The 26,500-nt window shown below is 38.8% G+C and overlaps 1 protein-coding gene across 7 annotated transcripts in view; it reads left to right on the top strand.

The window, feature by feature from the left end:
• The window catches only part of ebf3a (EBF transcription factor 3a), a 125,954-nt gene that overhangs the window by 79,811 nt on the left and 19,643 nt on the right, over window positions 1-26,500 (top strand). For 5 of the 7 annotated variants that reach the window (XM_078413642.1, XM_078413643.1, XM_078413646.1 and 2 more), the window contains 4 exons: window positions 4,485-4,566; window positions 8,384-8,501; window positions 17,340-17,473; window positions 17,951-18,077. In XM_078413642.1, coding sequence (XP_078269768.1) covers window positions 4,485-4,566; window positions 8,384-8,501; window positions 17,340-17,473; window positions 17,951-18,077 — 461 coding nt within the window. The remainder of the gene's footprint in view (window positions 1-4,484; window positions 4,567-8,383; window positions 8,502-17,339; window positions 17,474-17,950; window positions 18,078-26,500) is intronic. The other 2 variants (XM_078413648.1, XM_078413645.1) reach the window with 1 other exon arrangement.

Below are 26,500 nucleotides of genomic sequence, written 5' to 3'. Positions count from 1 at the left end.
AGTCCTAAAAGAAAAAAGTTCAGACAGTATTTTTTTTTCCTTCCTGTATCTGTATCGGATTTCAGTTTTATATTCTACGTGGAAGTCTCTGCCAAGTGTAAATCATTTTTAAGTACATCCTAATGCTAGTTTAGATTCACCTTTCTGCATTTTTCAAATTCTATTACGAACTAGGGCTCATAATCTGGAATGAAATTCAAGTGGTGTACTAGTGCAGGCATCATCTTTCAGATGAAATGGTAAACTAATTCCTCACTTGCCAGCCTAGTTGGATGAACAAAACCCCATAGTGTTAGTTGAGCAGATCCCCAGGCAAACCTTCTCTCTTCACCATCGAAACGGTTCACGTAGTTAGTATAAGAAAATAACTGCAGATGCTGGTACAAATCAAAGGTATTTATTCACAAAATGCTGGAGTAACTCAGCAGGTCAGGCAGCATCTCGGGAGAGAAGGAATGGGTGACGTTTCGGTTCGAGACCCTTCTTCAGACTGCTCGGGAGAGAAGGAATGGGTGATGTTTTGGGTCGAGACCCTTCTTCAGACGTAGTTAGTCATTTATTAACAGCTCATGGAATCTTACGGTGGACCATTTGGTCCCAGTGTAGACACAAAATGCTGGAGTAACTCAGCGGGACAGGCAGCATCCCTGGAGAGAAGGAATGGGTGACGTTTCGGGCCAAGACTCTTCTTCAGAGGAAATCCCTGACATCACCCATTCCTTCTCTCCAGTGATGCTGCCTGTCTCGCTGAGTTTCTCCAGCATTTTGTGTCTATCTTCGGTGTAAAACAGCATCTGAGGTTCCTTCCTACACATTTGGTCGCAGGGTCTTGTTGAATTTGTTTATATTGGCCTCTTTGGCACCATTTGCCATGAAAGAGTCCCCTCAGTGATGCTCCGTTTTATCCTCATGGTCATCTGCATCTTGTGTTTCTTCCTTGCGTTGTCCCCTTGAATATCTCCCTTTACCGCCTACTGAGAAAGTAAACTCTCCACTGCCAGTACTATTAGGTCGCAGATTTTATTACACAGCTTTACACAGCTGTTGCAAAATTCCAATTACTGGAAATGTCACATTTTTGAACTAATTCTTTATCTACTATGTGTTCGTATGATCAGGACTAGGAAATGTATTTTTTTCCTCTGCCTATGCCTGAGACGTGCAGAGTGAGAAAGAGATAAATCTAAACGTTGAAAACTTTTGACTTTTTTCCCTCAATTACTAGGGCTATGAAGCACAAATAGTTTATACATCAAGCCAGCTGCATTTCTAAAGAGCTAATCTATTTCTCCTTTGACCAGAGGGAAAGAAATCATTATTACATGATTAGTGGCTTTAGATAGGCAAAAAGCAGCAGTAGCAACCAAGGCAGCGAGGATGAGTTGTATTAATTACCTAACACTTGCTGGCAAGATAATTTTATCAGCGATTTGGCCACTGGAAAGTTGCAGCTTTTGATAAAAGCTGATAAGTCCTTAGTTACGTCAAAACATTGGGGAGAGAGGCAGTGTCAAATGAAATGCATCTCATCAGCTTTTCAGTGACAAACCAAATTCATTCTTCATGTAATTGATAACGGACTCAGCCAATTATTTCACACATTACAATACACAGAGGTCCCTTTTACAGGTTTTGTGCTGCTGTAATTAGCTATGCTAATATCTCCTTTATTGGCCCTAATATTGCTCAACACCTTTTGCCATCCTGAAACCCACCAGAGCCTCATGGCCTGTCAGGATAGCTGATTATTGAGAAGGATAGCTTTAATCAAACATAATTGCAGTTAATTTTTCTCTCCTGCTCTCGTTTGCCAGCGACTAATGCCATAGACTCGTTGATATTCCATTAAATTACAATTAAACAGGCTGCTTTGTTTCTGATAGTCTGAACAACACCACAAAGTTCTGTAGCCATTTAAGAGTGCTGTTTAGTAATAATTGCTTCCACACTCACAAAGGAGCAATTTACACAATACCCATGTAGAATTTAAACAGCACATAATGTAATGGATATTACACTTGAGTCTAACACTACAATTAAAATGATTTTCATCAGATAAGGAAAGAGCTCTTGCTAATCAACTTCATAAAAGTAAAAATAAATGAACCAATTCATAGTTCAAACATGCATCAATTGAAGTGGCTGTGAAAATGACACGGAAAGACCAAACCTTTAGCTATTTGAATTAATGTTATTTATATCATTAACATGGTTCATACACAAGTCATAAGCCATTTAGAGCATCAGGGAATCATGGGATAGTATTTGTGTAAACAGTGGCCTGTGGAGGTATATAAGCTTTTCTTTGCAGGTTCAATATCTGTAGATGATATTTTTAATATATATGGTGGACATATCCAGCATTTATTGTGTAGGAAGGAACTGCAGATACTGGTTTAAACCAAAGATAGACACAGTGGGTCAGACAGCACCTCTGTGAAGGGTCTGAAGAAGGGCCTCAACCCAAAATGTCACCTATTCCTTTTCTCCAGAGATGCTGTCTGACTCGCTGAGTTACTCTAGCTTTTTGTGCCCGGCATTTATTATCCTTCAATTTTCAATAAACTCACTTCTACCAGTTAAATACTTAAATTTCACACTTGATTGTCATTTCTATCTGCAATTAAAATTTTTAAAACATTTCCCATTCTTGTTGTTAATAGTCCAACTTGTAACTTTGATATTAATTAATATTATGTTAATCCTAAATGAATAGTACTCAGGAACAATGGTGCGTTGGAAGGACCCGTTGAAAGCATTGAACGTTGGAATGGAGTTTGTCAAATAAGTTATATGAGGCAATAAAAACAAACAAACAAGAAAGTCAAAGATTGCATATTGTGCCCATTTCCAGTCCCACATTGGTAGGTGGCATTGTTTTGCGGGGATAGCAGATCAGTCTGAACTAGAGCCTCCGACAAGCCAGGGAGTAGCAGAAGTAAATAAAGCCTATATTTCAAGCTTGATTTACTCTAAAACCTACTGTGAAAGATTATGACTCTTTAGGGAAATAAACACAGGGTCAGAGAATTAGTGTACATAATGGTCATTTTGATAATGGGCTAACCGATGGAACCTTAAACATACTGTACACAATTAGGCATAATGCACTAATGACAACATGGGATTTTTATCACCTCACTGTAATCAGCAAATCTGTGTTTGGCAGTAATAAAGGAGTTTATTGGTGCTGAAGTCAAAGATTTTCTGCCACACAAAAAGATTTTTTTGTTGCTTTCATCGCAAACACAGACATCCTTTACGCAGCGATGGCTGGAAACACGAATTCACACAGGCTGTCAGATATCACCTATGAATTTCCTGTTCCGAGGGTAAAAGAGCAAGTGACTAGGACTCATACCTTTTGACTTCCTGATGTCTTGCACAGCCAATACCCCCTAAGAGACCAGCACCTTAGGCCCAAGCTATCTCACTACATTCATGCCTGACAGTTTTAGATCAAAAAAGTTACAGGCATGTTAAGGGCTGACGCAACACAGGCTATAACTCAAAGATTTTTTTCAGTTTCCACAAGTTAATATTGTCATTATTAAAGTAAGTCAAAACTGAGGAATATCTGTGCAGTTTTTGTACAGGATTCCCTTAAATAGGAAATAGTGTGTTCAATTTCTGGTCATCTATGAAAATGTACAAGAATGTTCAGTGTCCGACTGTGGAAAAGCCGTGATCACTTTAAATGTAGCAATGCCATGGTATAATAGTTGTCAATGTACCTGTGCAGAAAGCTTAACTCGTGTATTTATCAGTCGATTAACAACGCACTGTGTTGCACCACATGGTCGCTCACTCTCACACCTTGAGAGTCAACCTCTGTGTGGCGTGCACAGTTTGCTGAAACTTCAAAGGCGGACAATATATATTTTTTCAAAAATTCTTCGGGAGACGAACAATCCTTTAAATTAAATAGAAGAGACTGAGTTGCGTTGTTAGATGTAGAATATGGCAGGTAAAAAGGAACATTTGCTGATGAACTGTCTTCATCCAGTCCCTCACAGATGACATTTGTTCAGAAGATTAGCCAGGTTGTAATGTGCAGCATAATTGCCCTGTGTGTATGTCCCCGAAGTGAAACCTAATTGCTTGACAGGCCCATAACTTTGCTGTATGCTCTCACCTTGTTAGGTCCTATTCTGATGTAGTTAAAATGAAGCATGGCCGCAGGTGTGTGTAATTTACCTGGGTATTGACTTTGCCTGGTTTAATTGCAGAGTAGTTGTTAGTAAAAATTGGTGGGTGGAATATCAAGTGACTTATGTTGATGGCAGATGTGCATGGAAGAGAATCTGTGAACGATATATTAATGAATAATAAAAGGTATATTACAAAGGCAGCAAATTACGTGAGCCATGCATACTAATGCAAGCTTGCTGTTCTTTATGATGATCTTATTTATTCACCCCTCAGTTAAAGTAGCCTCATGGATTTTCATGGATTTTTAATATTTGTTTTGTATTTAATTTTAGATTCTTCTTAAAGTTTTTCCTCAAGTGCAATCAGAACTGCTTGAAGAATGCAGGAAATCCGAGAGACATGCGTAGATTCCAGGTAAATAAAAGCACCATAAATGCAATTTTAAACGGCCTCTTATCTTTTGGGACCTTATTTTTCAGCTGCGGGAGGCAGTCGGGGACCAAAGTATCTGGTACTTAGTGTTAAATAGTCAGTCCACATTTTTTTTTAACCCGCAGATTTATTTATTTATTTTCTCCCCTCTTTAGACCGACCGCCCCATGCCATGCACTATTTCCTGACTGAAAGGCTGGACAAGTAACCTGCTCGCAGGGGCTATGGCAATGACTGTGTGTAATCAGCTAAAAGAAGGTACAAGGAGAGTGGCTCGGGTTAACACACCTGCCGATTTTCCTTACCTCCACTTTGTGCCTCCCAAACAGCCCCGCAGAGAACAGGAACTCTATGTGGAGAATCACAGACACGAACCCACATTCTATGACTCTCTAACAGAGTACGTTCCTGCATGACATGCAATGCTGTACCATTTGGACACAGTGTGTAAAAAAATAGTTTAGAAATGATTAGTTAGGTTTAAAATAATGCAGGGATATTTAATCAATCCTGCCAGCGATTAGTAAAAGCCCGTTTAATTTAAAATACACTCCTTCATGACAAGCTTTCAATAAAAACAAAATAATAAATTCAATTCAAATTATTTGCTCTTGATTAAATCAGTTCTAAATTCATTTGTCCAACTAATAATGCCATTAATATAGATTCTCTACTTAATAAATGGACGTACCTTTAATCTTCAAGGTAGATTTATAACAGCTAGTCCTTGGACCAACATGGAAGAACGCTGGAGATTACAGTACAATAGATTATTCATTTAAATGGCAAGAAAGCCTCGAAAAAATTTTTTTAAAAATTTAATACCGGATTTTGAACTTTTGCCTTGTCTTAATTTAAAGTCAAATGATCCCTCTTTGCCAAGATTCATTTTGTGAGTGGGTTCTCTGGTCATGGTCTTCAGTTAGTTAAGTTTTCCCAATGAATATTACTGCAGCAGTTTTTTCTCCCGTACATAAAACTCACTTGTTCTTTTAACTATTTAAATTATTAGGTGGGGTCTTCGTATTGTTTGTTCAAAGAGCTACAAAATAGTTACAAAATATGAAAACTGTTGCTTTGTACCTAATGCAAATTGTTACATTTCTTACAGGAAAAGCAATTATTTAGTGAAAATGTGGATTGAATTATCATTTTTAATCACATTTTTGTTTTCATTTATCTTAATCCTGCACCAATGTAATATCCAAAAACGTAGCATTGTTAACAGATCTTATGTGAAAGTGAAAATTGTTTCCAGAGTAGAAAGATGTAACTGTATTGTTAGAAGTCTTGCATGTTTTCTTCATAACTGATAGTAAGCTGTGAATTGTGCCGTGTGATTATGGTTTTGAGAAACATAACTATAGTTAACGAAGAATGGAAGACTCCCACCTTCAAGAAACACCAAATATATTCGCCAAAGACTGAACAGAAGAATTTTATAATGGGGAAAAAAATTCTCACTGCGAAAATACAGTGGTGTTTCCATTTTTCATGCATCTCGGTTATGTGGCATTGGCGATATTGATCCATTGATGTGGAGCAGAAGGTCAAACCTAGAATGAGTGGAAATGTCCTCTTTGTCTCACTGATGACTAAAAGAAGCATCCGTCACCAGTGATCTTGTGGTCGACAGTGGAAGCACTAGTCACTAGAAGGACTTTCTTGGGTCTCTTCAGCTAATCTCCCTGCTTCTCAGAAGGTGGGAGAAGTTTAAATTAAACTGGACTTAACGTGATGTCAAATTCCAGGCAATTCATTGTGCTGATTTTGCCGCCTCAGTACCTTTCTTGAGGTGCACTACAGGAGTGTGAAGGGAAGGCTTCCCATGCTTTATGCTGAATTGCATATTATTCTTCAGTAAATGACCAATATAAGGTGACATATCAAACAGGGTTGGGGTTGATCCTCTGGTTTTGTATTCATGTCTTGTATTTCAGTCATTTTTTTAAATCAATTGCTATCAGAAACCAAATCTATTCTTATTCTACATTACAATATAATGTAGGAAAAGGGACATTTTGATCACTTTGTTTAGCTATGTGTTTTAAATGATTGCATATTTGGCACGTCATATTGACATTATATTCATGGTGCCAATTTCATTACTATATGGTTTTATTATCTGAAGAGGCAACAAACACTATTCAGCTGAAATGTGTAGGAATGCACTGCAAATGCTGGTTTAAGCCAAAGATAGACACGAAATGCTGGAGTAACTCAGCGGCAGCATCTCTGGAAAGAAGGAATGGGTGACATTTCTGGTGAAGACGGGTCTCGACCCGAAACGTCACCTATTCCTTTTCTCCAGAGACGCTGCCTCTCCCGACGAGTTAATCCAGCATTTTGTGACCATTCAGCTGAAATGGGTAAGGGCCACATTGGTGTACTGGTGAGGTCAGGAGAAGTGGTATTTTACGTCTAAACTAAATCCACGAAAAGTTTTTAAAAAGCTTCCAAGAATCACAACTATATAAAAAATGTTTGTGCAAATTGATTTACATAACTCCCGTCAGCAACTGCTCCTTCCAATAATGCAATCATTATTTACACTCCAGTCAGGACATTCCATTGCTTAATCCATGCCAATCCCAGGTTCGGAAGTTTGACCCTAACACAATGTACACGCTTTATTGCATGAGAGTCGCGATTGAAACATTTGGAGTTCATCTCATTTAGGTGGTTAGAACTCGATGTTCTTACTTGAACAACACGTGGCACTTTCACATTTTAGGGGGACATCTTAACGTGTAGTATTAAAATGATGTGTTATGGTAATCATAAAAGATCTTTGCAAGTCAACGTCAATTAAATGACGTCAATTAAAATTAAGACAGATTGTATGTGCAAAAAGAAAAATTCATTTCACGAGGCTAGTGCTTTGCATTTCATTGGAAACTTTAAACTGAGCGATGGGACTTTCAAAATAAACCTTGCAGAAGCAATTCTAGCATTAAAGCAGGGTCATGCATTTTGTATGCTCTCCCTTGCTATGAAGCAGCTGGGTGCCAGAGAAGTCTCTATCCAACACGCATCCAATGGCCAGTCCCTGAACCTGGGTGCAGAATGAAACTCTTTCACTCAAAAAAAGGAAATTCCATTGACAGACCAAGACCAATCACCATCAAAATGAACTTGAGGGAGGGTTATTTTACACTGATTGAAAACACTTTCACTATTCATATTCAGCCCTTTCTTTTCAGATGTAAAAAAGTTCATTATTAGTGATTAAATGCAAGTGGAAAATTGACCTGGGATAATTTACCAAGAGAAAGCAGGAAAGCCTACTGATTTATTAAAGAGTTTGTGGTAATTTCAGAATGCTTGCCTCCTTTCATGTGAACCCATTCTCAAGTGAGGTAATTCTAATTAGATAAACTAGTTAATCAATATATCAATAGATCAATGAAAACAGCAACTATTTAAATGAGTAGCTTGAGGGGTGTTTTAGGACCTGATAATGGTGAGTAGAATATTCTCATGAATTGCATTCATTTGTTAACATAATAGGCAGATTAAATTGTAATTAGTGTGGCGGGTTTTTAAGAGACACAATTATAAGAGAAAGCTTTTACAGAGCCTGCATGAATGACAGGTATTTATAGTGACTACATAAACTGTTCTTGAAAGGAGCATCTTTATTTTGGCACCACTCCATGCTCACTGCAAAGACAGTTTAATTTAACTGTAAAATAAGGCCCCTAGTATTTCTTTTCAGCTCATTAAGGTGTCAGCACTTTTGCAGACTTTTTGCACAATACTGTAACTATCCCCTAACTGGTGTGCTCTTTATTCCCAGGTTGTTATATCGACAACAGTTAATGTTGATGGCCATGTGCTGGCTGTCTCAGACAACATGTTTGTACACAACAACTCTAAGCATGGAAGGCGGGCTCGCCGCCTTGACCCTTCAGAAGGTACGGTCCCTTCTTATCTGGAAAATGGTAGGCACACACATTTTGCATTGGCTTATGATTTGCAGAAGCTTTTTTTCCCATTAAATTTTACATTCCTATTCTTTCGGTGATACAGCCTTCAGGTTACGTTTCCTTCCAGTACATTTTCCATACTGTTGGGCAACCAATATCCCTGGACGAGTTGGTTCAACACTGCCATTTTGTTTTATCTCCCAATCTGTTTAGTTTTCCTTTTCCCTAAATTTCATTTATTTTTTCACAATGTCGCATACCTTTCCAGTGAAATCACATCATCATCAGTTTCTTTGGAAGAGATCACTTTTATTTTGTTTTGCTATCAGCTTTCGCCATTATTTTTATTCTTCTCTGGCATCTGCCTCACTCTGGTCAGCCACACAGAACTCCACTGGCGTGTTTGATTCGTAAGTTACAATTATGGATAAAAAGTAAAAAATGATCAAATCTGTAAAGAATTTACTGTGAGCTCAGTTTCCTGTAGAGCTGGGCTCTACTGCTACGGACAAAAAATCTGTGTTTAGTGTGCAAGTAAAAAAGGAACTGCACAAAACATTTGTTTTCTTCCGACCGATTATATGTGACTGATAGAAAGCGCCCGGATCCTTGTTGAAGGGAAGGTGGAGCGCGAGGGCAAGCTGTCTTTGAATCCAAAGAATTGCTGAAATCTGGAATGCCGAACTAAAACTGAATCACTGCCGAGTTTAGTCACAGCACATTTGCTGGGAACCGCAGTGTAACAGGAAGTTCATGTTCGATTGGGGAAAAATGTACTTATCCAACTAACTTGATAAATGTTGTGGGTTTTTAGGAGGCAGAGAGGGGGAGAAAAAATGCATCCAAAAACAGCAGACAAATATCTCGATGTTTTAAGCATGATTAAAAAAAAAATGAGTAATGTTTTTTGGAACATGACCAAATGCTCTGTTCATTTGAGGCTGAACTGCAGCGTTCAATTTTAATAAAATCAGTTCTCGCAACTACAACAGCAAAATAAAGACAAGGAGCCGGGGACATGAGATGTTTCACTCGATAGCAAGCAATGCCTGATGTACAAAATCAAACATTTTGCAGAGCAATAAAGTGGCCCACTTTGGTCTGAGTCCAGGAGATTCTGAGGCAACGTTGAGTTATATAGAATAAGTTGAAGGTAGATACAAAATGCTGGAGTAACTCAGCGGGTCAGGCAGCATCTCTGGAGAGAAGGAATGGGTGACAGGAGACCCTTCTTCAAACTGATGTCAGGGGAGGGGGCGGGACAAAGATAGGATGTAGTAGGAGACAGGAAGAACTGGGAAGGAGGAGGGGAAAGAGAGGGACAGAGGAACTATCTGAAGTTCGAGAAATCAATGTGCATCCGCTGGGGTGTAAACTGCCCAAGCGAAATATGAGATGCTGTTCCTCCAATTTGTGCTGGGCCTCACTATGACACCGGAGGAGGCCCATGACAGAAAGGTCAGACTGGGAGTGGGAGGGGGAGTTGAAGTGCTGAGCCACCAGGAGATCAGGTTAGTTAAGGCGGACTGAGCGAAGGTGTTGAGCGAAACGATTGCCGAGACTGCGTTCGATCTCGTCGATGTAGAGAAGTTGACATCTGGAACAGCGGATACAATAGATGAGGTTGGAGGACGTGCAGATGAACCTCTGCCTCACCTGGGTTTGGGTCCTTAACCACAGGAGATGCAACACCTGTCCCTTTACCTCCCCCCTCGACTCCATCCCAGGACTCAAACCTCCTAACCCCATTCTCCTGCCTTCGCTCCATAACCTCTGACACCCGTACCCAGTTTAAGCATTGCTGGGGTAGAGAAAGTTCAAAAATTAGTCTTTTTGTCTCCTTTCAAGTCATATCTGCTGTGAGTGCATCATTTTAGGATGTGTAATGCTGAAATGTCTTTAAAAAAAGTGTTAATATTCCCTGCCCTAGAACATATGGAAAGAATAGTTACTTGTTGTGGCATCAGAGCCCTGCCAAGCACAGTGGGAACCCTATCTCCACCTTACTGCAGTGCCAATGAAGATCAGATTTTGCAAGGCAAAGCACAGAAGAAAGTTGGAAATTTTTGATCAGATAAATATTTGTATTAATTCATTAAAATAAATTCAATTCAAGTTGCTTGTCCCCATGATTTAATCAAACCTAAAGTAAATCCCTACATCTATCATAAATAGTTTTTCAAAATTTACTTTAACATACAAATGCATTAAGTTATCTGCCTCAAGATTCATCTGTTGGTAGTGCCAAGCACATCACATCTTCTTGCATTTTGTATCTGAAATCTGCAAGGGCAGGGTACAATGTACCATCACCATTGTGTACTGTGTAGGGCATTAGCACTACTGACGAGAGATGAATTTCTAGGCAATTATATCTTATGACATATTGTTTATCTGGTTTGTATCCACTGATGTAGGTGTGGGGTTTGCCTAGCAACCGAATACTAATGAGACCTTCTCAATTTAAAAAAAAAAAGCCGAATCCTATACCCAGTTCCATTCTTCTCCAGAGATGGAACTAGTAATTTTTATGGGTTATAGAGTGCCCTCCATAATGTTTGTGACAAAGACCCATCATTTAATTAATTGCCTCTGTACTCCACAATTTGAGATTTGTAATAGAAAAAATCATATGTCACTAAAGTGCACATTGTCAGATTTTAGTAAAGGCCATTTTTATACATTTTGGTTTCACCATGTAGAAATTGCAGCATAGTTCCTCCATTTCAGGGCATCATAATGTTTGGGACACAGCAATGTCATGCAAATGAAAGTAGTTATGTTTAGTATTTTGTTGCATATCCTTTACATGCAATGACTGCTTGAAGTCTGCGATTCATCGACATCACCAGTTGCTGGGTGTCTTCTCTGGTGATGCTCTGCCAGGCCTGTATTGCAGCCATCGTTAGCTTATGCTTGTTTTGGGGGCTAGTCCCTTTCAGTTTTCTCTTCAGCATATAAAAGGCATACTCAATTGGGTTCAGATCGAGTGATTGACTTGGCCATTCAAGAATTGACCATTTTTTAGCTTTGAAAAACTCATTTGTTGCATTAGCAGTATGTTTGGTATCATTGTCTTGCAGTAGAATGAACTGCCGGTCAATGGGTTTTGAGGCATTTGTTTGAACTTGAGCAGATAGGATGTGTCTATACACTTCAGAATTCATTATGCTACTACCATCAGCAGTTGTATCATCAATGAAGATAAGCGAGCCAGTACCTTCAGCAGCCATACATGCCCAGGCCATAACACCCCCACCACCGTGTTTCACGGATGAGGTGGTATGCTTTGGATCTTGGGCAGTTCCTTCTCTCCCCCATACTTTGCTCTTGTCATCACTCTGATATGAGTTAATCTTCATCTCATCTGTCCACAAGACCTTTTTCCAGAACTGTGGTTGCTCTTTTAAGTAATTCTTGGCAAATTGCAACCTGGCAATCCTATTTTTGCGGCTAACCAGTGCTTTGCATCTTGCAGTGCAGAATCTGTATTTCTGTTCATGAAGTCTTCTGCAGACAGTGGTCATTGACAAATCCACACCCGACTCCTGAAGAGTGTTTCTGATCTGTCGGACAGGTGTTTGGGGATTATTCTTTATTATAGAGAGAATTCTTCTGTCATCAGCTATGGAGGTCTTCCTTGGCCTGCCAGTCCCTTTGCGATTAGTAAGCTCACCAGTGCTCTCTTTCTTCTTAATGATGTTCCAAACAGTTGATTTTGGTAAGCCTAAGGTTTGGCTAATGTCTCCAACAGTTTTATTCTTGTTTCTCAGTCCCATAATGGCTTCTTTAACTTTCATTGGCACAAGTTTGGTCCTCATGTTGATAAACAGCAATAAAGGTTTCCAAAGGTGATGGAAAGACTGGAGGAAAGTCTGGGTACCGTGAGCTCTTTTATACCTGCATTAAGGAGGTAATTAAACACACTGAGCAATAACAAACACCTGTGAAGCCATATGTCCCATACATTATGGTGCCCTGAAATGGGGGGACTATGTATAAACACAGCTGTAATTTCTACATGGTGAAACCAAAATGTATAAAAATTCCCTTTAATAAAAACCGACAATGTGCACTTTAACCACATGTGATTTTTTTTCTATTACAAATCTCAAATTGTGGAGTACAGAGTCAAATAAATAAATGATGGGTCTTTGTCCCAAACATTATGGAGGGCACTGTAACTACTATGTTTACTGCTCAGATCCGAGGTAATCTGACGAAACCAGCAACAGTAGCTGCAGGACTAAAGTAAAAACCTAAACTATTGTAAAAAGTAAGAAATGCTCAATTCAATCTTGGAAAATTGGATCAAATCAAGTGCCATTTTTTCCTACGATAGTGGTACAGTGCAAATTTTAAAATATTTCATCACCTTTGCTTATTAATTCCAGTCACACATCCCTTTGTACAAATTTAACTGCCTCATAATAAGCATAGTTCCTGCCATTATAATTTAACTCTATCCTGACAGCTTTTAAACGACCAAATGAGTGAATCGCTAAAATTCATCCCATACCAAACCCTGGGCTGTTTGCAAAATAAATAAAAATTTCATGAATGGCCCATTTAAAGCAGGATATTCAGTTAATAAACATAATTCCATACCTACATATGGGTGAATAATTTCTGCTTGAAGGAGAACTATATGCTTTGAATTAGCAACACGTTTAAAAAAAAATCAGGAAGTGCTCTGTGAAAAGTGCAGATACGTGTCTTGAGTTCAGCTTGTCTTCGCCAACACCTCATTATCCAATCATCTAATATTCACCAGCAGTATATACACACACTCGCAAGCTGTTTCCAAGAGAACTAATTCCCCCTGCTGTTGCTGCTGGTGTTCTCGCTGCAGCCACGGAAGCCTGCCATTGACTTCTCTCTCCCGAGCCCACATCTACAGTTGCCCAAGACAGCAGGGGTGGGGTGGAGTAGGGTGGTGGCAGAGGTGGAGGGGTGGGCAGCAACACAATGGATGCACCTTCAAGCATTGCGCGGAATCAAATTCTACCCTCTTCTTGTCGCTGATTCTGTAGATGACTCCACCTCCCTTCAGTGTTCAGTTTTTCAATTCCCAACCACCCCCACCCCAGCCCCCCACCCACTACCAATATGAGGCCTGCAGCACTGTAGTGATTTGCATGCCAAGTGCCTGTAATGCTGTTAGGTTTATGCAATAAAGACAACTCAATGCAGGCTGCAGGGTTTTACTGAGTTAAAGGGAACAGATGGCCCTAGGAGAGGTAAAAGGTATAATCCTATCAGCTGGAGTATCAACCAGCCATCTGGACATCCCAAGCACAATTACAAGACATTTTAGTACGCAGAACAAAGAAATCTTCGCAAGGCAAGATTAGGCTTGTTTGAATGCTTTATTATTGTAAATTCAAAGAAAGGTGACAAATGCTATTATAATTCTCCAGAGAAATAACTTGTGGTAAGAAAAGTTGCATGGGTGAACTAGCAAATCAATAGGAAATTAGAAAGTATTAAACACTAGGAGTCATTTACTTTTTTAAAAAAAATGGTTACCTTCATTGCAATTTACATTGTTCGTTAGTTTTACTGTCAAAACGTGTTGTGACGTTGGCACAAATTAATCGATGTGGTGTGGCAGCTGTGGAAATAAATTTTGATTATGATAGTTTAAAAAACTCTTCAAAAAAAGAGGAAAGATGAATTAGAATAGAACCAACTATAGATTCGGTGGGCAAATACTTGTAGAATTTTTTTAAATGTTCAGATTTGAAGGGATTGATTTACAGAAGCCTCCAACAACTCTTCTCCTTCGTCGTGCTTTGCACAGTCACGTGGAATGGTTGTTTCCAGCATGATTGGGCTCGTCAGGAACTTAGCACACTTGCACACCACAGTGTTGTGGAAACGGTGCGCCCATTGGCATCTTTACCGTGTTCACCAAGGATGTTGAAAGTAATTGGAAAGTTGCAAATTTAGTGGATTGAAGCACATTAAGAAAAGTTTGGTTCCATTTCACTGTTGTATGTGTCAAGATCATTTTTGCGTGGACAGTAGTTACTTTAAAAGAAAATGAAAGTCCTCCGTGTTATGGAGTGGTTGGAAACGAAATCTCCACCATGACTTCTCAAGCAGTGACTTTGGAAAGTGAGCTAACCTGACTCTGGGACCTCTTTTGGTGGGTTTAGCGAAAGACAGGTATGTTAACTTGGGCTTTTCCTACTCAAAACAGGAGTAATTTTGGAATAGTTCCCCCCACCTGCACTTTCTTTTCTGCTAAGTGGATGGTTCGGGACAACTAAAAAGTGGAGAACTGCAGATGATAAAATGGAAGGAAAACATTCCGAAACTTGTTTATTAAAGTAATGTCCTGGCAGAGAAAAGATGTAAAGAACACTTTGTACTAAAATGGGCGTTTCCTGAAGATCATCTTAATTCCAGCCATAACAAATAATTTGTAGCTTTGACTTGGAGGAATAAATCTATCAGTGGTCACACGATGGTAACTTTTATAGCATTTAAAATAAAATTGTACACGTAGTAAGTATTGAAATTTTTAAAAAAAATTAGAGGACCAATGTGCATCAATAGAAAGTATATAATTAAATGTAGCAGTTATAATGAAAAGCTCATTTGCACAAAACTAGAGATGTGCATTAAGCCATGTGTGGTTTTGCCTCGTGCTGAGGCACAGCTTTTAACCTAACACGCACTGTAAAACGTGAAGTATAGTTTCAATGAATGCCTCAACTTTACCCAATGAACAGAAGGAAGGAAAAGCACAGATTTGCTGTTCTTCTGCTGCTGTCTTCATCTGCTCTTTCCAATTTCTATCATCTGCTTGAGTGCATTGTGCATGTATATCATTAGATCTCTAACACTGTCTGTGTAATTCATTTTGCCATGGTTCCCATTGAACACATGTTCCTTCTCTGTATGTGCATTGAAATGTATGCAAATACAGGCAGAAGGAAGATGGCTCAAGGCACAGGCGGAGTTAGACCCATGTTCTCTGCTGAGAAGCATTGCAAATTCCTCGGTGATGTGCGAGCTTGTCAGGCCACAGCTGCCAGACAGCAGCCTCTTGTGCATGCAGCAAATCTTATATTCTTTTCTTCTCTCACCTCCAAAGTAAATTTGTTTACTGTAATTTTTGTGTGTGAATTATTTGCCATAATTGGCTGCGCTGATGAAGGTCACTCCCTTTGAGAAGGCTTGTCAGTCTTTAGAGAGCTGATCCTTTTCAAACGATCTCTGTGCAATTAAGAAAAGCAAATGTCACTTGGAAGCCTTAGAAATGAAAATTTGTATGAACTTATTAGCATGAAGTCAACAGCAATAGTTAAGGGCAGGTTCTTAGTGTGTGCTCAGACCCTCTGCTGCAGAGGGAGATGCACATGGAATCAGCAAATATAACCTCCACTAGTCCAACATAAAAGCAAATAAAGAAAGGTGGCATGTCTTAAATATAATACACAACAATAGCTTCTAGCTATTAACAAAGGCTGCGTGTTAGTTGCTGCTTGAACTGATTGGCAGCAACCAGGTGAACAATTCATAAAACAAAATTTGATTTAAAAAACAAATTGTTGTAATGAGTATCCACAGAGTCCCATAACATTTCATTAATTATATTTTATATTTGTGAATAAATAAAAATGCCCTTTGAGCTATTAAATAATGTGAGAGTGGAACATAATAATGCCTGATGTAGCAACAGTAGAGGATACCAAGTGGCTGACAACTGAATTATTTAATGTTAAAATTTAGTAATCACACCAGAATCAACAGAGCCACCGTGCTTTTTTTTTATTAGAAAAAAATCACGACTTAACCAACTGTGAAAGCAGTTGCTTTAAAAATGTTTGAATGGTATTTAGGTTAATTTGAGGACAATTTACATGTGACACTTACAAGCCAACCCCTACAGGTAAAAATTGCAGTAGCAAGATTTGCTTGTCATGGGGAAAGTGTACGTCTCAGTGTTTACTCCTTTGCATGAAAGTCGGCATACAAAAGACCATCAAAGCCGATGAAAAAGGTCTGTCAACACCATGTAAAGAAGGCCTGATCAAAGTAAAGAACAAAGCGATTCACTCAGAGGCTGTGCAGCCTTCAGCCTGAGCATTTCTGCAGTTCAGTGGTTGCTGTGAGCTGGGATTGACTGGTGCTAGCTGCTACCTCCTGTGCTAAGTCTGCGCCACTTGTAATAACTCATGCAAATGTGAGGACTCTAGAGACAAAGAGAGGTCAAGTAAATGGCTCATGGATTCATGTCGACAAACAATATTAGATGTAAAATGTGTACCTTTGACAGAAGTATTAATATAGTGCTTTTGATTTTTTGTGATGAAAAGTGAAAAGTAGTAATTACAGAATGACAGGGGAAAATGAAGTTTTGAACCAAAGGCAAAGTTCGCGGATGAAAAACCCAACCCAATTAGCTGCTTATGAGGAATCGAAATTCAGAGCATTTGCTCTTCCATCTCCCTCAACAACCTTTTGATTGACTCTGCTTAGATCTGTAAAGCAAAGCAGATAAATTGACATGCCACATGCATGCAATGCTTAATCATTTGTAATAGCCATATTTGCCCTGACATATAATTTGCTACATCAAGCTATTTTTCTTGTGTGCAAGCAAACTGCTGCTTGGCCTTTGCAGTGTAAAACAGTTAATGGTCTGCTTTTGCTACAGGAACATGCTGAGATATGACTCTGCTTTTTTTTGGTTGCTAAACTGCGGAGAGCAATCATTCACTTTGTGACTTTGCTTTGCAAGATTTGTCATTGCGGATGGGATCCTGCATCCATGGCGATGGTTTTCAAACTTTTATTTGTCTATTGTGCCAGCAGCTACCCCGTGCATAAAAGCAATCAGCCCGAGTGAAGGATGGACAACTGGTGGAGCCACGGTCATCATAATCGGAGACAACTTCTTTGATGGTTTGCAAGTCGTATTCGGCACTATGCTGGTGTGGAGTGAGGTAAACAACCTTCTTTTAGATCCTAAAGCGTACGGCATGTTGTGACCTATGCAAGTTAAGATAGGACTTTTTCAGCAAGTTCTCCAAGATGTATTTATATTGGGCATTTTACCCGACAAATTGTGTTATATGCAGCTGATGTCTACCACGCCACCTGGTGGATAATGTTTTGTACCAGATCATTCGGCACAATTGAATAATTAGCACTAGAAATTACTGAGAGAACTTCGGGAGGCATATGGAGACAATTTTCATGTGAATGATGCCTCGTGGCTTTTCCTGCAAGCTAAAACCAAGGATTATTTACAAGAGACATTGTCAAGCCACAGATCTCTGAACTGCATGTGAGAGAGACGGGCACATTTTCAGATGTGCGCCCAATTTGGGTTAATTTTCATCATTACGGTTCAACTGGCAAACATCATTTCTATCTCTGTCATCTTTGCCTTAAGTCTGTTTATTGTATGATTCTTCTAGCTGATAACACCCCACGCCATCAGAGTTCAAACCCCACCTCGACACATTCCTGGAGTGGTAGAGGTCACCCTGTCTTACAAATCAAAGCAGTTCTGCAAAGGTGCTCCTGGACGATTTGTCTACACTGGTGAGTTGGAATCAAAAGCCTTGCAAGTCCTGCAAAGATTTAATGAGTGAGCAACGATGAAAAATTTGAAAGGTAGAAAGAAGGAAATGGGAACTTATACAGCAGCAGGGAGAAAGGGGAGGTGAGGTCGTAGCCTGTCTGACCTGGAACCTTCTGTCTGATTTGAAGTGCTCCTAAATTGATGGAGACAATGAGATAATCATTGAAAATTGCTTTCACCATTGAAAGCTGATCCAAGTCCCACTGTATTTCACAATATGAAAATGATGTGAACTTAAGCAGAGGAGGGAGTGATTCTCCAGGGCAGCTGTTTTCTATCAGAGTCCCACCAAGCTTGCAGTCTGACTAGCCACTCTAGCATTTAACCTTCTCAGCATGAGGAGGGACATAGGGCAACGAGGCTGCAGGATAATGAAGCAAGAGCATAGTGTAGGGCATGCAGCTTTGGAAAGTATAACTTAAAGACATTAGCAGCTTATCTACAGCCCTATTAAAGTGCCAAATCTGTGAGAATAGCGTGTGGAGGACGCCATTAGTCACACATTCTAAGAGGATTGTGCTGATTCTCATCAGGGACAGAACAAACATATCGCACTATATCTATGCAGTTTTTTTCTTCTTCCCCCTGCTCCTTGCAGTCATTATAAAGATACAATTACCATGGGAGGCAGTAGCAGTTCAGTTGATTAGCACGGTGAATTAAAAGAATGAGTCACAAATGACATGTCCGGTCCTTTTGCACAAGTCCTTCTTATTCCCTGTACAGCTCACCCCTCTTGTCAGAAGGTCAAAAATGAGAGAGAACTAACAATTTCAAGCAACTGGCACTTAGTGCCAGAATTAACAATCACACTTTGTGTAATTGCCATTTAATAGTAGATTACCATATAGATTGTAAAATACAATATAAATTGCCTTATGTTTAAAATTAAATTAACTATACATTTTGCTACATTTAATTGGTCAAACTTATAAAAGGAGTTTAATTTTTAATTCATACGTCTGAGCAATAACTGATTATTTATTCGCAAATAACTTCTTGACTATTGGACTCCTCTTTTGGTACAGATAGTGCTGTGCTGTTTCTGATTGAATCCAACTTTTTTTTGTCAACATGAACGTGACACACCTCTGGGATTAAATCAGAAGCAGTGAAGTAATCTGATACAACAGAGCATAAGCAAACTTTTGTACAAAGTTGTATTTTCCTCCCAAATCATGGTGGATTTTATTAAAAGAAGGTACTATCACTACAACATACAGGTTGTGCTGTATACCTGTCTTTTTTTAAATTAAACGATTTGGAGCACTGGTCACCATTAATTTATTACTACAAATTATAATTGTCACACTAGTAATTGTCATAGTAAAACCTATCTTGTAAAATTACATTTTAAGTTGAGGGGTGATCATTTCCAGCAGCAGAACGTTCGGCTTTGAACGAAAAGCCAGCTTTTCACTTAAATGTTGTCTTTTAACAAAAGGAACTCGAGCAAATTAATGTTTGTTTTGCTTGAAGCCCAGATCTGCTGCATGCCATGAATAAAGTTCTGTTAGATGTTAGCACTGACCTCTTCTACCCATAAGTTTTGTTGACCCACCCTCATTTTAGAAACTTCTTTTGCTCAATTATGGAAATTATCGCAAATTACTAGGAGTCAATGTGTCGTTTGCAGCAGACTGAAGCTAGTAACTAAACACAGATACTGGCAGCCTATCGTAAACATTTTCTGAGGAGATACGGAAAAGCTTGAATGCTGAATATATTGGAATCAGTCCCAAGTCTTTTAATAATATGCTGGTCTCGGATATAAATGATCATTTCAGTACCAAGACTTGCATTCAATTTCAGGTTTATAAAATCATAACTCTCCAGTGATCTTTGTTTTCTCTGATATAGCTTTTATGTAAAGAATTGGCTTGAACTCTACATGATTGCGACCTGGCATGGTCACAAAATCCTACTTCTGGTCACTAAATTGCTCAGCTACTATTTAGTCACAAGTTTTTACCCAATCATCATTTACCCTAATTTTCATGGCAAGTTTCCAGAATCTCCCAGTCCTAAAGGCCTCACACCACGTTTATTTTCTGTGCAACATTTCTCAAGTGTTTCTTAAGTGTTTATTCAAATATCGTTTGGTTAAAGGCTCCTCTCAGTAACAAATGCAAAGTTGAAAACATACTTTGCATTTTTTCTGAAAAGTGACAAACAAATTGTAGAATTGAGTGTATAATACTATTCCAAGCTGAAACAAAATTTGCATTGTTGCGAAAGATTCTTTGTATTAACAATGGAATGGCAGAGCGATATAAAATGTCTGTATTTTTTTTCCAGCAGTCAGTATACACCAACTGTCACAGTAATTTTTGTTAACAAATTAAATCATTGGTTAATTATTGAATTTACAAAAACTAAACACACAGCAGACTGTGCATTGAAATAGTACTCCGTAAAGAGTCACATTTTATACCTCAGAAACTCTGCTTTCGGCTTACTCTCAAAGGTAACATTCATGTAGGGGCATTGTTTCTTTCACCTTCCTTGTCTTGTCACATCTTTTGTCACTGTAAAACAGTTTCTTCCACGTCTGATACCTGTATTGGTTATCCATTGATCAGGCCTGTTGTGGGTACCAGCTGTCAGCAAGCCCTGCAAAAAATCAAAGAAGGACAGATATGCTCGTCTTCCTGCCAATAAATTTCTCTCTAATAAGTCCCTTAAAGCTGATCAGGCAATTTTAAAAGGCTCTCACAGCTGATACTTTAAAACCTGTTTATTGGATTTTTTGGAAACATATCGTGGTTGGGTTTTTTTTGTCTAAAAATATCCCTATTGACAGGTAAGATGGGAAGACAAAACAGCCCCAGAAGGGTAATTGTTAATAATGACATTTGAGGACAGAAGGGGTTTTGAGGCCACACCACTGCATTGTACGACTGTTGCTTTTGTTTGAATGGAACACATTAAAAAGGGCACACTATCTGTGTGCTATTACACAAGTTGACTATTTGTCCTAATCAGTGACACATATTTACTAGAATTGCATTAAATGAACTATCCTTCATACACAACTCGCACATTTAGAGCTGTTTCATTCATCATGTGAAAATTGAGACCTGGTAAACTTTTCCCTTCCTCTGGTGAGATGGTAGACATGCATCAAAATGTTAAAAAATGATTGGTGAGGGGGAACTGTCACCCATTTATCAAGGAAAAGGAACATTATTTGCTAATTTCCAAACCCGGGCGGTGACAGGGTGCTTCGTCTTTAGACCCGTGGTGACCAACACGGCCTTTTTGTTATTAGTACAAGTCAAGCGCTTTTTGGCTGCTGCTAACAAGACACATTTGTCTATCATCACGGGGTGCTTTATTTTTTTCCCAGGCAACTGTGACCATACCTTGTTCCCTGTGTCATGATTGGCCCTCCTCAACCACGTTGTGGTCGTGTTGGGCGGCAGAGGAACTGATAAATCACAAAGTTTTCTCGTCAAGGTGAAGGTATCGACTCAACTGCACCAAAACTGACAAAATGTAGCAGTGAGAAGACAGCAATTCATCATCAAAAAGGACAAAAGGGTCATTCTGGCTTCACTCAATAAACAACGCTGATGTTTTTACATTTTGAATTGAATGATTTGTTTTTGCCTACTTAAACTAAAAAAAAATTAAGAGTCGAGTAGCTGTTTATTTTTATGGTTGCAAAGACAATTCCACTACAAAAGATTTCTTAGATTAAAATATCAATACCTTGTAATAAAAGATATAAGGTTCTTATTGTAAACTAGAATATAAATTATCGCAGGAGTTGAGACCACATTTTATATTATTTGTAAGACCTTCTAAAAGTCCTTAAGTTTTAGTTTAACGCACATTTTCTCTTTATTTAATTTTGCATTTTTAATAAAATATTCTACCTAAAGTAAACTAATTAACGTGATAAGATTCTTTGTAAGATTAGTTGACTCAATTTTGATAACGGGGAGGAAATAAGTGTCTGGAGTATTTCCTTCTTCCTCAGTCACGGGGGAGGTGATTGAGAGTTGATAACAATTTTTTTTTAAGAAGGAACTTAAAATCCTTACTTCGAGAGAGAGAGAGAAAGAAAAAAAAATCACTTTAGCATGAAGGCTTCAATTTCCAACTGATGAAAATTTCCATTGTACAACCTGTCTTAAGAAATGAGAATAAACTGTTACATGCTCTTCAAGAGCCTGACTGACTGCAAGAAGCCATAAACTTATCCAAATGCCAGAATCCTTACATCTGTCCCTTTAACTAAAGACATATTGTACTCTCTAATCCCAGACCAACTGATACAGCAATTCCTCATAGTATTCTTTAACCTCGGGGCTGGGTTTGGTAGCTGTAGTTTTAGTACAACTATAAAAGCTAAAATCAAAGGCATTCTTCAAGGTATGTAAACAGAATTGTTTGAATGCAATCCAATAGTTGTCAGCAGGGGCATTTTTTATACAGAAGACAATGAGATGTCCCCTCTCTGTGGCTAGTGTCACATATCAGTACTATTATTTACTGTCAGGTACTCTCGAGTGGGAAGACAATCCCTCTGTGATAGGCCCAGTTAGACTGCCTATATGAATGCCTGGGGACAATGTCAGGGTTATAGAAAAGGTAGTTCCCGTCTTCCAATTATAAGCTAACATGGCAGTTTTCCCACTGTCAGTGTGTGCACTTTGAGGAAAATTCCTTGCCATTATCTGATCGAATGTAATTATTAAGTGACCTGTGAATTCAGTGTCTGTAATTGGAACAAGTGGCTGCAATTGAGCATGTACTTTTTCCCTTTGCAATTTATGGCAAATCAGGCAGTGCTGCAAAACAACTGCTGATTAGTGTTTGAAACCTCTTGGAGTCCTGATGAGGAAACCATCGCAAGGCTGTTAGAAGGAAAGAGCTCACAAGAATCCTTCCTCCCTTTTTTTGGATGTTTTTTTAACAAATATCTGAACACGTAAGGGAAAGAATATTAGCACTGCTCCAACAAGCAAGGCCGGCTCCAGATGAATGATGCATTCAACCCCACCATGGCTTTGTGCTACCTTTGCATTTCACAATGCTTGGCTCACCCTGCCAGGTTCTGTGATTGAAATTCATTGCCAAATTTATTGAGAAATTAATGAGAAAAGCTGCAAAGTATTGACTTTGAGAGGAAAACACAACTCATCTTGAATGAGGAGGAAAATGCAGCAATAATTTAGCTCCTATTGATTTTGCCCTGTCCATGTATTGATCTTCATTTTACAATATTAATTTGCACCTGCGATCAGCTGCAGAGGGAACCAATTTCATTTCTTCTCTCTGTTAATGTGCAAAGTGTTAGGTGTTTTCAGAAGTAGTCTATACAGTAGATGACTCCAGATGTTTTTTTTCATCCCCATCCCCAGCTTAAGAACCCACACTAACACAAAACATTAGCAGTTTGTTGCAAAAAAAAAACCCATGTGGCTCAACCTGATCTTAAATTTATACCTCCCTCCAGCCCCACAGGCTGTGTTTCATCTGTATGAGGAACAATCAGTGCCCTGAAATTCCAGCCCTCTCCTCATCATCATGCCCATATCGGTTCAAAGTTCATGAAATTTCTATGAGCATTGATCTCCAACCATTGATTTTTCTCGCAGGAGATCTTTGAAATTTTAATTTCCGAGCATCTGAATTTCTCATACATGAAATGGAGTTGCTGGAGACAGTTCGGTTGATGATAAAGTGGAGAACTTAGCACTATTTCTGAGCCCAATGAAAAGCAGGCATTGGTGGACTTTTGCGCAATGTTTTAAGCCTGAATGATTAAAAAAAAATGCACATCTGATACTGTGGTAAAATATTCAGTGGGGAACTAAATATCGGTTTTGTTTTATTGGCCTGGCTTTAAAAGAACCTAACCTTTTTGAACATTCCTCTGAAAGCCAAGCGCTATGGTTAAAAACAGCGGGACTTAGACATATCCTTCAGCTGCACAATCATCTGTTCACAGCAGTCTTTATCACCTGGTCAAGTTCACCTAGTTATTCATCAGTAGGACATTTAATAACCTCAAGGTGATATAATTGCTATTGGCATTTTTCCCCTTGGATTCAGGTGGTTAATGTGTAAACCACTTGTCAGCAAAGAGCAGTTTGTCACTGAAATCACTACCACCCTCTAGAGGAATATATCTGTACTGAGCAATTTAATTTTACTTTATTTAATTTTTACACATTACAACCTGTTCTTTCACAAAGGTTGACGCTTAATGTCGAGGCAAGAAGTGAGTGGGCCCCTGCGTCAGGTTTAGTACTTTTGGTGACAGTTGAGTTTTAATTGCAGGGTCTACCGTGTCTGTGAGGAAAGATGTTCTTATTATGTAGTTATGCTGCTAATGTGAAAAACTGCCTCATTATAAGGGTCTGTTTGTAGCAAGAAGATGACTACATTATGACAAATGCATGATTGGGAAGTTACAGGAAGATGATCATTATTGAAATGAAACTGGAACTCATTTAAGAGCTTAAACCAGCAGCTGGTGTGGAGTAAATGAATGTCTTCCTGTTTTTATTATTGCAGTCAGGTTTTCTGTCAGATGGAAATTTTAAGCCAAATCAGACCAGCCCATTTTGCCCTTTTGTAGTGTGACAGCAGAAACAATGGACTGTTGGTGTTAAAAGAAGCTTCCTGCATGTGTTTTTCTTTTGCTGCATGTTTTAATGAAACTATATTTAAACAACCCTGTGAATTTGGGTGCAATTACTTTAGCAGTACTTAACCATGCATCAAGCTGATTGACTGGCTAACATGTTCTACAGGTCTCAGTTGTATTGTACCAGTCAAGATGCTGCCATCACAATTAAGGGGTTGTCACGCTGAGGTAGAAGTGCGTTGAGCTCACCCTCTGCCCCTGTCCTTGCACTGCTTTTAGCAGTGATTTGTGTGAAAATTCAGAAACATAGGTGGAGTGCAGAATTGGAACACCAAAGGTGGGGGAAGGGGAGTGGGGAGGAGAAAATATCATTAAGCAAACAACTGATATGGTATGAAACAGGCTCAGCATTTTGATGGAAACACATCAACTTAAGTTCAAACTAATCGAAAAGAAATTAGACATGTTAACAATCCATTGGTGAGAATCCAGAGGCAGGAACATCTGAGATGGCAGGTTAATCCTTCAAAACAAAAACAATGGCAAAACTCTGTACGTCATAAGTGGGAAAATTCCACTGAAGCTGACTATTTCTGTGCTTTTCAATAGAGCAGCAGGCAGGTTTTACGTTCGCTGGTCACAGCTGCAAGCTGTGAGTCTGATACCATTTTCTGCTGCTGCATTAGCTTCAGCAATCCCAACTTGAACTGACAACACATACCATTAAATTTTTATCAATTGTGGTATGATTAATTCCCCAGTACACTGAAATGGCTTAAATATTTAGAATGTTTCTTCTGTTATGACTTTAATGCATGTAAAGTAATAAGATTAACTCTAGTGCACTCAAAAGTATTTAAATATGCATCCTCCTTGAGCAGTAAGCTATTGCTGCTTGTAGAAATCATTGAGTGTATTTTGTCATGTCAGACCCTATTTGTATGACCTCATATAGATACTGGCCATCATACGATGATTGGATATCTACCCCTTTCCAAGATTTGCTGATTGTTTGCCTCATTTGGTACAGGATATGATTCCGTGCTTCTCTGTTGTTTTATTCATTCAGGTTTAATGGCTTTGAAATTTTCCTTTTCTAAAACACCTATATTTTATTACGCATTAAGTACAGTAATTGTGGCATACAGCCAGTACTAATTTATAGAGTCTTGAATTGCGATAAGGGCCTTGTGTAAACCATTGCCAAAAGAAAGTTAGCAGTCATATTGAGTGGAGAATGCCACATAATTCATTTTTATTTTTCATATAGTTTATTTACATCCGCAGAGGTAAGGCAGCTTTGTAAACAAAAATTATTCCCGGGCACATCCTATTTTTTTTAATAATCGAGAAAGTTTGCCTGTGTTATTTAAAAAAAAATGTGCTACTTGAATGAATAGTTAAAGATAGTTGATCCATTTACACGTGAACAAGATTCACGTCTGCATTAAGATCAGATTTGTGGGAGTTCCTTTATAAATACAGCGATTGTCCTGCTAACAAATATGAGAGCTGGAGTAGAAACTACTAAACATTAACATAAAGCACAATTGACTGTACTCTTTTCCATATTTCTCAGCTCTGACTTTAGCTTACCCGAGGCTCCTTCTCTAATTATCCACGAGGTCAGTAAGCAAAATTGGGAAGAAGCTGGGAGATCAATACAAATTATCCCTGAGCAAACCAGTGCTGACAGTTTGAATTGCAGCATATGTTTACCCAAAATCAGGCAATTTATCTTAATATCAGCAAAGTAATGCAGTGCAGGTGAAAGGTCAG

Source organism: Rhinoraja longicauda, chromosome 16 (assembly GCF_053455715.1).
Source record: "Rhinoraja longicauda isolate Sanriku21f chromosome 16, sRhiLon1.1, whole genome shotgun sequence".
Lineage (NCBI taxonomy): Eukaryota > Metazoa > Chordata > Chondrichthyes > Rajiformes > Arhynchobatidae > Rhinoraja > Rhinoraja longicauda.
The sequence above is the reverse complement of the archived record's forward strand: the minus strand, read 5'-3'. Positions and strand labels throughout refer to the sequence as shown.